Genomic DNA, 13,892 nt, shown 5'->3' on the forward strand with positions numbered 1-13,892 from the left:
TAATATACTGTATATATCAATAATAAAGGGATTTTAATTTTCTACCCTTTATTACTTTGAATTATTCTAAATAAAGCTGGAAGAAAGCTCCACTACTGTGTGTTAATGATTTCTGAGAGCTGTTGTAGCTCGGTGGTTAAGCGTTAAGCGATCTGATGGTTGTGAGTTCAGATCCCGGGACCTGAACTCTCTCGTCCTCAGCTCTGGTGGATTAAACGCTGCCTAAGATGTGAGTAGCTTGTGATAAAGATGAGAATTTACCAGGCCTTGCTGTTCAGCGTGATCCTCAGGAAGTTGATGGCTCCCTCAGAAAGGCCGGGATAGCAGCGGCCGAACTGGATCTTACCCTTCCTGACGTTGCGATCTCTTTCCCAGTGGAGCTCCGAGTGGAACGGAGTGTCGGCACTCAACCTGAGCGCAGGAAGACGAGGCGAAGGAAGGAAGGAAGGAAGAACATCAGAACAACATCAGAACGACATCAGGTCTATTCACATAAAATATCAGGTGAAATGAAATATTCATGACCTTAAGTGTGACCTTTCGTGTGACCTCATGCATGACCTTGAGATCTGCTGTAGGGACTGAAGGCTAGTTAGTTGAAGTCTGGGGCTTTCATGTATAAGTTTTCAAGACATTTTCTGTGCACCTTTGAATAAATTCTCCATTTCCACCACAATTAAAAAACAAAAAAATATATATATTTTCAGATGCTACACTGTTGTTAAAAATGTAATTATTTTCATGGTATGAGCAAATTAATAATTTTTTTGTAAGACCAAATGACCAAACTAGTGACATCTAACATAATGCCAAATGATTCACTAGTGACTTCTATCATAAGGCCAAATGATTCACTAGTGACATCTAACATAATGCCAAATGATTCACTAGTGACTTCTATCATAAGGCCAAATGATTCACTAGTGACATCTAACATAATGCCAAATTATTCACTAGTGACTTCTATCATAATTCCAAATGATTCACTAGTGACTTCTATCATAAGGCCAAATGATTCACTAGTGACTTCTATCATAAGACCAAATGATTCACTAGTGCTTTTTATCATAAGACCAAATGATTCACTAGTGCTTTATATCATAAGACCAAATGATTCACTAGTGCTTTTTATCATAAGACCAAATGATTCACTAGTGCTTTATAACATAAGGCCAAATGATTCATTAGTGACTTCTATCATAATGCCAAATGATTCACTAGTGACTTCTATCATAAGGCCAAATGATTCACTAATGACATCTAACATAATGCCAAATGATTCACTAGTGACTTCTATCATAATTCCAAATGATTCACTAGTGACATCTATCATAAGGCCAAATGATTCACTAGTGACTTCTATCATAAGACCAAATGATTCACTAGTGCTTTTTATCATAAGACCAAATGATTCACTAGTGCTTTATATCATAAGACCAAATGATTCACTAGTGCTTTTTATCATAAGACCAAATGATTCACTAGTGCTTTATATCATAAGGCCAAATGATTCATTAGTGACTTCTATCATAAGGCCAAATGATTCACTAGTGACTTCTATCATAAGGCCAAATGATTCACTAGTGACATCTAACATAATGCCAAATGATTCACTAGTGACATCTATCATAAGGCCAAATGATTCACTAGTGACTTCTATCATAAGACCAAATGATTCACTAGTGCTTTATATCATAAGACCAAATGATTCACTAGTGATTTATATCATAATGCCAAATGATTCACTAGTGACTTCTATCATAATGCCAAATGATTCACTAGTGACTTCTATCATAAGACCAAATGATTCACTAGTGATATAAATCATAATGCCAAATGATTCACTAGTGACTTCTATCATAATGCCAAATGATTCACTAGTGATTTATATCATAAGGCCAAATGATTCACTAGTGAAAAAAGTGTTATCATTGTTACTAGTTGTGCTGGTACATCCTGAATGATACTGCTAAAATCGATTTTTGTAGATTTTATTGTGAGTGTAAGATTGTGTTAATATTATATAATGCTCTTTTTTAATGTATAAAATATGTAAAAAAGATAAACTGATGTTAAATTTGCATGAAAGAGAAATTTGGTCACTTACATGATAAACGCTAGAACGCCGAGAGCCCAGATATCCGTGGCAGGTCCGACGCCGTGACCTTGTAGGATCTCAGGAGCTTTAGGAAGGACAATGTAAACTGACATACAGAACACACACATATAAAGAGAAAACATCCTACATAAATCTCACACACACACACACACACACTTGTATTGTAATACTACAGATTTTAAGAGAGATATTCATCCTGGAACTAGAGTTTTGTGATTTTGGTGTTTGGTTCACTATTTAGCAGCAATCTGACCATCGCTGAACTTGTTATAGCACTATGCAGTGATTCTAATATTTATTTTCAAATGAGTGTATTCTCTATCCATTTTAATTAAATAGCAATAATACTGACAGAAAACGAGCCAACTAATGCACAGAGGTTTGCTTGTTTCTGATTTAAATCTAAAACAAACTGTGCTGTTGAATTCTCTATTCTGCTCAGATGATGTTGATTAATTTTCTATAACAGCAGCTCTGACAGTAATGCAGCTGCAAATCACAGCTTTATATTAATGCTTTCGATCTAATACATTATCGTTTCCATAGTAACAGCTCATTCACAGGGACTCGTACAGTTAGCAGATTAAAATACGTGTGTAATCATTGATATGATGATGTGTATTTAACATTTATAGAAGGAGTCTCCAGTGTCAGCGCTTTGTAACAGTCAGAGGTAAAGCTGTAGCGTTAAGATTTCCGACATCTGCAGGACAGAGGAGCTTTTCTATAGTTTCTCGTAAAAAGCTGCAGGGTTTTTTTTGTCTTATTAACTTAAATTGAAAGAAAAAAGAGAGGCTGGTGAGGGAACGACATTAAAGGTAACTATAAACAGATAAAAAGCACCATGTCTCTATTAATATGATTTTAAACAAAATGTTCTGACTCAAACAGGACATTTAATTTGAAATTTCTAAATAATTTCAGCTTATATAACATTAATAACGTTCGCTTTGTATCACCTTTGCTCTCCGTCATCTCTTTGATGTGCTCGATGTTGAGGGCGTGGCCCGGAGTGAAGGGCTGAGCGGAGCCCAGGTCCACGATCTTCACCACGTTGTGCTCAGTCACCAGAACGTTATCGGAGCGGAGGTCGAGGTGGACGATGTGACGTCCATGCAGGTAATCCACACCACTCAGGAGCTGCTTTAACAGCTCACACACATGCAGCTCTGAATACACGTCCCTGCAGCACAGATACACACACACAACACACACACAACACATCCTGCACGTTCACACTAATCAAATGTCTTGACAAACCAAGACAACAAATGAGGAATTTCTAAGAATTATCTATTAAAATCCTGGCATGTCATTTTCAGTTCTTCGACATCTGTGGCCCTTCTTCATAAGCTCAGAATCCTCTTTAGAGTGCTTTCACTCTAGGTGCTAGTTTTATTTTTTATTTTCTCAGAAAACCATTGGTCGTAGCTCTTTTTATGTTGAAATCGAGGAAAAAAATGGAGGATTGTCGTTATGTGACCATAACGACAATCTTACCAGTCCTAGATAGTATGAGCTGCCTAACTAGCCGAGCTTGCTATAAACAGGAAATAAAGATTGTTATAACTCTGGTGATGAGGAGGCTATTTGTCTGTCATACGTGTCATCATATTTGCTCAGGAACTTTTTACACATTTTACACCAGCACATCATGTCCTCCATGTTTGTTTTTCTCGCTTGCCCCCAGCTTGTGACTGGAGTGGACATTTAAAAAAAAAAAAAAGTGTGCAACATCACTCAATGCTTTTCTGACAATTTTTACAAATTTGGAAGCTCTGCTTTGACCAAATAAACCCCAGAGGCTTTTAAAATCTAGCTTTCGGTGTGCTGTAAGTTGAGAAAAAAAAACGCTATCTGTGAAAGCAGTTACTTCCTGCTTTCAATCATCCAGGACTTGTTTAAGAAACAGTGAAGCCCTTCAGATAGTATTCCATAAATGTAGAAATTAATTCAAGATCTGATCCCATTTCAAATTCAGTCATCCTGAAGTCAGACTCTGACCCTGTCTTTTCTAAACTCTGCAGAAAGAGGGTTCTTACCTCTCGGCCAGGTGGTAGAGGAGTTCTCGTCCGGAGCAGAGCTCCTCAATGAGCGCCAGGCAGGAGGGTGTGAGGATGGCGGCGTGGAGCTGGACGAGATTTGGATGGCACAGCTTGCGCAGCACCTGGTACTCCCTCAGCACCAGCTGCCTCTGCTCATGCCCGTACGGAGTCAGCTTGGCTGCCAGAGGCTGCGAGCTCCTGCTGTCCTCACACCATGTCACAACACTGAAACGGCCCCTACAGCAAAACAAGCACGTTTCCATATATCACTCAAACACACCAGGACGGTTCCCCTCTCGGCCTGCAGAGGTCACCGTCTCCGGAGGTCTAATCAGCCATTCAACAAGACTGGACTCGTGTCCTTGTCAAGTACGTTCTTGGTGAGTAACCTTGCAACAAGGAACTTGCAAGGACACAAGAACAGAGAATGCTGAGAACCTATAGGTGTTTGAGATGTGCTGTGTAGTGGCTGCTGTGTGATACTTCTGCAATTTCTTCACCACTTAGTCACACTCTATTTCATATAAAAGCATTGTGGACTTCCTGGATAACATCCAAGGCAGAAGGCAGTGCAGTTAAAACTCTAAGTGCAGTTTAAACCCGATGGTTAATATATAATTTGAATAAAGTCTGTTAATAAACCATTTAAAGAGTCTGATCACTGCTAGCCAATGTCAAATTTGTGCTACCAAAAGTTACTGAAGGAGGCTAGTGTGTCTAATTGGAGCAACCTCTTTTGTATTATGCCTTGTTTGTATCAAATTAGCAAAGAATGTCAACTATATTACTAATTTCCTTCTATGTCAAAATATGATTTGCATACAATGTTTAATTAAAATAAGAGAATTATAAAATTCCATTATGGGTCTGAGCTGAGTCCTCCATTAGTGTGATGATGTCGCATCAAAAAGACTGAATCAAAAGACTCAGTTCATTCTCGTTGCAAGTAAACAATTGATGCATCCTCAGTGTTTTGCAAGGATCAAGAACACTTCTGGTGTTTTAACGGTTCTTGGTTCCTGTGTTCTTGAGTATTGGATTAACTTTTTTAACTTGGGTGTTAAAAGATGTCTAATGAGGACACGAAAATGCACATTTAGAGAAACTCCCATGATTTTCAGTTACTCATTGCGAAGTCTTGCCAATAACTTGTGTTGTAAGTCCTGAGTCGTGCTTATCCTGTTTGCCTTATCTGTGTATTTTTACCACTTTCCTAGTTCTTGTTTGATTTCTTTTTGGATTATCCGATTGTTTTGATGACTAGTGCCTTTGCTATGTTTGATCTTGGCCTTTTGGTTTGTGTTCTAATAAACTATGCACATGACTCCTCTTCTATTCTTCTACTGAGTCTGGTTTATTGCACATCCAGTGTGTGTAAAGAACCTGTTGATCTCAGACAGGAAGCTGTAAGACCTCTCTGAGCCAAGTCCTCCCGGCACAGTGATCTTGGACCCGGTAGATTCCGTCAGGATCAGAGGAATGTGAGAGTCTTCAGAGAAAAAAATACAGGCCTTTATAAAAGACACTGTTCTATCATGGAGTCTACAAAGAGAATCTAATTATCACATAAACAACAGTTGGATATTTTCTCACCTTCATATGGCACTGTCATAAAAGCAGGTGGTGAAGGATCACTGAAGGGACCCGACCCTGTTTTGGTGATGCAGGCCACGCGGAACACATAGCCGGGTCCTCTAGGTAGCGCATTAGCGATGTAGCAACTATCTGTAACATTCTCCGACAAAATTTTCCACTCGTCACCTGGAAACATAGGAGAATAATAGTGACAAGGTTGTTTGATGAAACAGAGTTACAGTTATCACCCTGAAGTGGATTATTTTCCTAAAACAACATGCCCCAAAGTTTTATTTTTCACTTACACGACACAAATCTGCCAACAGTTACATCAGTAAATTAACAGTGTGGTGGTATAACATGATATAATACCTAGGCTAACATTAGCTAGGTTGTTGGAATACTTGGCTATAGAGCTGTCAACAGTGTTTGTTGTTCATGTAATCCTGACTGTTGTTCACATGAGATCCTGGATTCAACATGAAGGGCTTTATAATAACTTATTTACAGCATCAAATGTGCAAACTGTGCAATGTTGCACAAGGGTAAGCCATGACATAACGTCTTCTTGCTTCTTACCATTCATGCTATACTGTATGCAGTATGTGACAGAATCACTGCATCGCACTGGCTTCCAGAAAACCAGAGCTCCACCACTAGCGAGCTGGATCACATCTGGTTTGAATGGTTTGGCTGGCATTCCTGGAGACATATTAAGTAAACAATATTATAAGGATTTATAGGAAAAGAGTCATAGTATGGAATTCATGATGAAGAATTATTGCAGTTGTTCCTTTGGTGTCTAATAATACCACGGCTCTGACTGCATCGAAGTCTTTCCACACCTTTGCTCTTTTTGAAGGTTGGCACTTTGAGAGAGAAGAGCTTTGGCTTTTTCTGAGGGCTTCCCGAGAAGGGAGCTGATGGAAAAAAGTCTGAGGTGACAGTTGTTTTCTCTGGTGAAACAGGATTCTTCACAATCGGCCCTGGAACACCAGAGATAATCAGATGTGTTAGGATCTAGCCCTCTCCAACCAACACCGAAAAAACCCAAATATTCTGTCAGTGGAAACTCAACCCCTAAGGTTCTGAGCTAGTAATTGATAAGTGTTACCTTCAAATCCCATGGCTGCCTGATAGCCACTAAGCAAAATGTAGCCTAGATCTATGTTGCATTGTTTTCCAACGAACATCTGAAAAATGTGTCTTTGCTTTCAACCTGTTTGTGTTAGTGGTTTTTATAACACTTTCCCCCATTTCAGTCATTTATTTGGCTTTTGGATGTTTCACCAAAAATTATAGACTGATGGACTTCAATGGAAAATGGTTTTCTTTCTTGGAGAATGCAAATGTTCAGTGCAGAACACTGATTATAAATTATTTTGTAGATATTACATTCACGATGTGTGTCATACCCCGTTTCTCCTCCTTCCGCTCTTTACTGGACTGCCTGGTGAACAGCTTTGTGATGCTGGATGCCGAAGCCCTCATCTTCTTTCTCAAGGTCAAGAGAGGGGTCTTCTGCTGTGGACTTGATCCTTCTTCAACCTTCTTCACAGATTCCTGTGTCTGGGAGCTGGAGGGTCCTGGAGTCCAGGACTTCCTGCGGAAGATCTTCATGAGTCCAGATTTGCCTGACTTGCCACTCGCGGGTTTGAGCTCCAGAGCTGGAGCTGATGAGTGCCTCTGAAGCACCTCTCGGCTCACTGGGGTCGCTGATGCTGGGCGTATGGGGACTGCGGAGGAACTTCGCCTCAATGCGACATTGTTCTTGCTCGTTGTTGTGCTGTGCATGTGCTGTTGTAGTGGTGCTTGGCGAAGGTTCCTCAGAACTCTCTCCATGTCCTCATCCTCAGAGTCCTGCAAGAGAGAGAGCTCTGATGCCTTTCCGGATGACAGCGCAACCAGGTGCTCTTCTGATTCATCGTATGCTCTGTGGTGTCTCTGTGAAATTGGGAGGTGGCTAGAAGACTGTCCAATGTAGGTGCTGGTCCTGCCAGAAGCATCTGAGTCATGTTCAAGGTCATAGGACATTGCAAGAGACAGCTGTGAACCTGCTACATTTTCTTCTCCCCCCATCGCTGCTGGCTCCTCCTCCTCTCCAGGGTGTGACTGGCTGTCACCTACATGAGACCCCATGGTTATTGGCAGCTCCTCCATTGTAGTCTTGTGAGACTGTGATGGACTTTGTGATATCCTATTTACAGGAACCTCTGAGGCTTCATCTTCCTCCTCATCCGTGAACTCATTATTATGGTCAAACTCTAGATCTTCCTCATTATCTCCCAGTGTCATGTGCTCCATAGAAGCTGCTGAGATTCTTGTGGATTCATCCAGCGACCTGCTCCTCCTTTGGGTGCAAGAGTTTGGATAGATGGGACTCACCCCTCTGTCCAATGAGCAAGACTTGGACAAAAGTGTGGACCCTCTCCTATGACTGAGGCCAGACTCCACATCTGGAGAATCCTCTACATACTCTATAAGTGGTTCATTTCGTCTTCCAGACAGGCTGGAGCGCACTCTACGTACTCTGTCCTGTTTCCTGGCGTGGTGTTTGTCCCGGAGCATCATGTGGCGGGCGGACATGGGTGAGAGCTGCTCATCACTGTTGTAGAAGGTGCTCTTGATCAAGCTACCACGGGGGATTGGTGTCCCACTGGGCATTTTATCATCTTCAGAACGACGCAAAGATGAATGGATCTCTTTTCTCTCCCTAATAACCAGCTCAGGAGAAGATGAGGGCATCTCTCTGGATTGCTCGCTTACAGGAATCATCAACGCACCCCTCCGCTCTCGTTCTTGATCCATTATTACATCCTCCTCATCTCTTTTTAGAGCCAAGCATTGTTTAGGAAGATCATCATATGGATAATATTCCATACCATCTTCCTCCCTATCCTCATCTTCCTCCTGGCTGGCATTCTGGAAGAAGCCCCAAGCATCAGCCTCATCATATTCAGAGGAGGAACCAGTGCTCACGGAGGTGCTGCTGGTATTCCGAGGATCTCTGGGGGTTGTGACGGAGACCTCGCACAGCGGAGCATCCAGCAGCTCCGGAATCGGCCTCAGGGTCAGGACTGAGCCGAGACATGTTAGAGAGCGCTGGGAGAAGAGGAGAAGGTAACCTTTTTTTAACAAGGTTACGAGGTTGTATAAGGTTTTATACCAAAGTATCTGTACTGATTTACCTGCCACTTTCTTCTAGAGATAAAAGATTTTAAGCTCTTTGTATCAATAGCGTCAAACTCCTCCTCTTCATTCGGATCCTAGATGTGAAAGATTTAAAAACAGATTATTTCACAAATATATATATATACATCTTAATCAGAGAAAAGAGAGTGTAGATCAGCTGACTTGTACTTCCAGGTTGAGTCTGTTCATGCTGAAACATGTCATTTTTGGATAATTGGATTCATAAGTATTTGATTTCTAAATTTTTTTAATGTTTTGAAACAAGTAGAAATGATTAAACACAAGTCAATATTTTCTTCTTTAAAAATAATTAATTTTCTATTATACACAGCAAAAAATGACCGCACGTGAAAATACCTTTAATATATTCAAATTTGTGTAGTACTTCTTATTATAAGACTGTAGTAAACCAAATACATGATTATTAAATGTATTTCTGAAGAAAATGTTTGAAATTGTAAGCATTTATTTCTAAGAAGAAGCAAAATTATCTGCCAATGGAACAACAAAATTTAAAGCTTGAAATATATAAAAGCATCTAAAAACAGACTGAATAGTATTATATTAAATAATCTCATAATGTATGATGTTTTTCAGTGTTTTCCCATTTTCAGTTCAAAACAAGAAATCAACACAACAAACATGGATCTTTGAGACTGTGCTTTTAATCATGTTTATGAAAACCTGTATGCTGAGTAATAACCTACCTGAAACCACTCGTAATTCAGGCATTCCAATGCTGAGGGTCTCATCCTGACGGGAATAAAATCAACAATCATTTATATCCTCCACAGGTCAGCTGAGATCAGATAGGAATATAAACACATAATCTTACTCTGAGTCTGGCTGTAAAACTCTGTGGAGGAAATCCTGGGCTTGTTCGCTCAAGCTGGTGATCTCCGGGAGGTCCCAGTACAGGACCCCTTCAGCCACCTTCAGCAGCGTGGCTCGGTCATTTTCCCCAAAAAAGGGGCAGTGTCCTGTCAGACTACACAAACAAAACCACACATCACAAAAACAGCGACAGCTATGTGGTGAAGAATGAACAATCATCCATTAAATGTATCTAAAACCTTTATCTTTATTTCATTTTGGTTGTGATAAACTCAATGAAGAAAAGTTTTTAGTTCATCAAACTCACAGGCACTACTTTAGAAAGAAATAGATCTAAGTTATTTACAAAATATTTGCGACGTTTTGTAGTGTTGCTGCCTCACAGCTTCAGGGTTCCAGGTTTGATCCTAAGTTTCCATGTGGGTTTCCTCTGGATTCTCCAGTTTCCTTCCACCTCCCAAAAAATATGCCGGTTGGTGGATAGGTGACTCTAAATTCCCGCTAAGTGTAAATGTGTGTGTGCGTAGTGCCCTGTGATGGACTGGTGCCATTTCCAGCGAGAATTCCTGCCTCGTACACAGCGTTCCCGGGATAGACTCCGCACCCACCCTGACCAGGACAAGCAGCTACTGAAGATGAATGAATAATTGATAAAGACGGAGTTCTTGATAACTTTTTAGTCAAGCACTTTTAGCCATAACATATTCGACTTACATTTGATTCTGGCTAATTTTTTTTATTTGTAGGTTTAACAGGTTTACCTTTAAAAAAGCATTGTTTAGGTCATTAAGATTTTTAATCATTAGGATTTAAAGCTGCCTGATAATAAGTCCTTAAATACAAAAGGTTAGGCATTTGTGGAGGTACTTTATTATTTATTTTCTTTATATACTATTCATTTTTGTTTTCTGCATCAACAGAAACTTCAGATGTTCAACAACCTTTGACCAGCAGTCTATCTAAAAGTTATACAGCATGTTAGAACATTAATGAAGTAACAGAATGATCATAAATTTGAAGAATGGACATTTATACATATATATGTTAGTTTATTGTTCTTACCATAGATAAGCAACAACACCAACAGACCTGAAATAAAAAAAACAGAATTACACAATCAAAAAAGTTAGATACTAATACAACCAACTCTGCTGCTATACTGCTGCCCCATTTATAATTATTTATTAGCAAATATTACTGTTCTATAAATACATTTATAGAGACACTTAAAGACCTATACATCATTATAATAACAGTTATGGTTACATTTATGTTATTGTTATAATTACTTATAAGTGATAAACTTGTTTTTTCAATCCGCATGCTCATAAAGGTTCAGACTTATGGTTCTATTAATGTATTTATAAAAATGCAGCATCATAAATAATTAATACTTATAAATCAGTGTATAATGCATTATGAGCATGGGCATTGAAAAAGCAAGTGCATCACTTATAAGTAATTATAACAATAACATAAATGTAACTGTAACTGTTATTATAATGATGTATAGGTCTTGAAGTGTCTTTATAAATGTATTTATAGAACAGTAATACTTATATGTAATTATAAATGGAGTTATAATTCATTATGAGCATGGGCTTCACAGAATGTGTTACCCAATACTTACTGCTGCTACACTACAAAATAGTTTCCACTTTACAGCCCATGTTCTGTGTATTTATTGTCTTGTGTATCTATTGTTCTGTTTTGTGTATTTATTGTCCTGCACTCATCTCACACTGTTGTGTATTGCCCTTTATGTTGTCTTGTGTAGTGTTCTGTGTTGCACCGTGGTCCTGGAGGAAGGATTTTTCATTCCTGTGTATACAAGCTATATAGAGGAATGACAATAAAAACCCACTTGACTTGACTCAAATCACTAATTATATTTTGTCAGATTACATTTCTCAATCAAAACACCCTCTTGTATTCCATGAGAGCCCAAAATGAACCTACTGTAAGCACAATAATATCGTAAAACAGGAATTATCCCAGCACCAGATATCAGTTGCTGTCGTCACTGGTTCCTGGTGAACGATTTCCGGTGCCACAAATTCAGGAGTCCCAAAGACACTGTACTGATGCCTGGAAGGGTCGATCTCCTGACAGAAGCCAAAGTCACAGATTTTTAAGTCCTCTCCATCCGGGGAAACCATCAGGATGTTGTCTGTCTGCAGGTTAAAAACAGAATTTTATCAGCAATCAGTAAATAAGTTGCAGTGGCCCTGACTCACATTTAAACCTTCACTTACTTTAATATCGAGATGTAAGATGTTCATGCTGTGAATATATCCAACCCCTTCCAGAATTTGCTGAATGTAAACCCGGACCTAATGCGAGACACACACACACACACACACACACACACACACACTGAACACAGTGTACTTTCAATCAGCAGGAAATGACCGAGAGCTTTATTTAAACATATGTATAATGCGTATAATGTTTATTACCTCTCCTTCACTGACTGATCCTTTTAATAACAAGTATTCCAGTAATCCCTGAGATGAGCATCTGTGAAAATATCACCCCATTAAAAAAGATTTTTTAAGAAAGATTTTTTGACACAGCGTCCAAAAAGGACATAGATATTAATATATAGTGTAAAGACTGATAGTCAATCTCGAATGTTCACAGTAAATCTATAATTCTTTTCTTATATTAGTTCAGTAGCTTTATTAACAGCTCATTAAGTCACAATGTTAAGTTCTTATAGAAGCAAACTTGACTATGGGTTCATTGGCACTGCAATAACTAACAGTAGATATTTACTATATTATATTTATGTAATAACTATTACATATGGTAAATTATTAGGCTGCTATCACACTTACCTTTTATTTCTCAATCAGCAGCACACAGTTTACATGTAATTCTTTTGGAAGTTGGCCCAAAAGTTAAAAAAGTTTTAAAAAAGTGCTTTTTTTAACCTCCCAAACAATCAGGATACAACAAAAGTTGAATCTTGTTAGTGATGTAAACAAATGATTAACTAATGATCAATTAATGATGTAACTAATGATTATTACTAATGATTAGGTTTCATTTAGACTAATGACCAAAGGCTGATAATGGTTAATTAACCACTTATTAAAAGCATAATAAATTGTTCATGTATGTAATATGTAATGTGAAGTGTTGGCCAAAACTATGTTAGCTTTCCATCTTTAATTTAAAAAAATTACAGTTGTAGATGTTTTGGTATAAATAGTGAAGTGCAGTGAAATATCTGGATGAGAGGATGTTTTGGTGATGCCTACATCTCGGTGATGAGGACGAGCGTGCGCCGTGTGCTGAAGAAGTCGAGCAGGCAGGCCACCCTGCAGTGCGCGAGCCGGGACAGCAGGTCTCTCTCCTGGAAGGCTCGGGTGCGAGTGCTGCTCTTCAGCGGGATGAACTTAGCAGCGAAAACCTCAGCACTCGCCCTGTGTAAGACCCGTTTCACCACCCCGAACGTGCCTCTGTATATAAACCAACAAAAAACATTCAAATCACATTTACACAGAGACAATCCAGCTAATCCACTGCACTGTTGAATTCTGTATTCTGATTGGCCAGAAAGTGTTGATTAATTTTCTATAACAGTATGTTTATATTAATGAGCTCATTCTAAAGCTTTATCTTTTTATAATAGCAGCTCAGGCACAGGACTTGTACGAAGCACTCTGTTAAATGGATTAAAATACTCAGTGATATGGCAAAAAGTTTGTAAGGTTTACGGAAGGAGTCTCCAGTGTCAGAGCTTTGTAACAGTCAGAGGTAAAGCTGTAACTTTACATTTTCTGACAGCTTCAGGACAAACTTTTTTGTGGTTTCAAAGTAACATTAGAAGCTGCGTTTTTTCTTCAAGAGAGAGAAAAATGAGAGGCTGGTGAGGGAACGACTGTTTGTAGCTGATATGTGAGAATGGGAACTAACCTGTTTAGTGGATATTCCACAACATTAAATTTAACTATAAATGGATAAAAAGTATGATGTATCATTCTGCAATAGATACAAATTTTATCTGCTTTGATATAAATGGATTAAAATATAGGGATGTGCTGGTACAGCAAAATAATCTTCTTTGGAGTGGTAGTAGCTCTCCTTTGATATTTTTATTATTATAACAGAAATAATAT

General features: G+C 38.8%; 1 protein-coding gene across 1 annotated transcript in view; it reads right to left on the bottom strand.

Moving 5' to 3' along the window:
* Positions 1 to 13,892, bottom strand: part of obscna (obscurin, cytoskeletal calmodulin and titin-interacting RhoGEF a) — a 56,779-nt gene that overhangs the window by 1,028 nt on the left and 41,859 nt on the right. Inside the window, exons 71-87 of the mRNA XM_053236049.1 lie at positions 13,032 to 13,232; positions 12,225 to 12,285; positions 12,021 to 12,098; positions 11,767 to 11,939; positions 10,828 to 10,854; positions 9,767 to 9,919; positions 9,639 to 9,684; positions 8,928 to 9,005; positions 7,155 to 8,841; positions 6,585 to 6,725; positions 6,319 to 6,441; positions 5,758 to 5,925; positions 5,548 to 5,653; positions 4,162 to 4,401; positions 3,079 to 3,302; positions 2,108 to 2,204; positions 262 to 411 (exon numbers count right to left, since the gene is read on the bottom strand). Coding sequence (XP_053092024.1) covers positions 262 to 411; positions 2,108 to 2,204; positions 3,079 to 3,302; positions 4,162 to 4,401; positions 5,548 to 5,653; positions 5,758 to 5,925; positions 6,319 to 6,441; positions 6,585 to 6,725; positions 7,155 to 8,841; positions 8,928 to 9,005; positions 9,639 to 9,684; positions 9,767 to 9,919; positions 10,828 to 10,854; positions 11,767 to 11,939; positions 12,021 to 12,098; positions 12,225 to 12,285; positions 13,032 to 13,232 — 3,753 coding nt within the window. The remainder of the gene's footprint in view (positions 1 to 261; positions 412 to 2,107; positions 2,205 to 3,078; positions 3,303 to 4,161; positions 4,402 to 5,547; positions 5,654 to 5,757; positions 5,926 to 6,318; positions 6,442 to 6,584; positions 6,726 to 7,154; positions 8,842 to 8,927; positions 9,006 to 9,638; positions 9,685 to 9,766; positions 9,920 to 10,827; positions 10,855 to 11,766; positions 11,940 to 12,020; positions 12,099 to 12,224; positions 12,286 to 13,031; positions 13,233 to 13,892) is intronic.

Source organism: Pangasianodon hypophthalmus, chromosome 8, assembly GCF_027358585.1.
Source record: "Pangasianodon hypophthalmus isolate fPanHyp1 chromosome 8, fPanHyp1.pri, whole genome shotgun sequence".
Lineage (NCBI taxonomy): Eukaryota > Metazoa > Chordata > Actinopteri > Siluriformes > Pangasiidae > Pangasianodon > Pangasianodon hypophthalmus.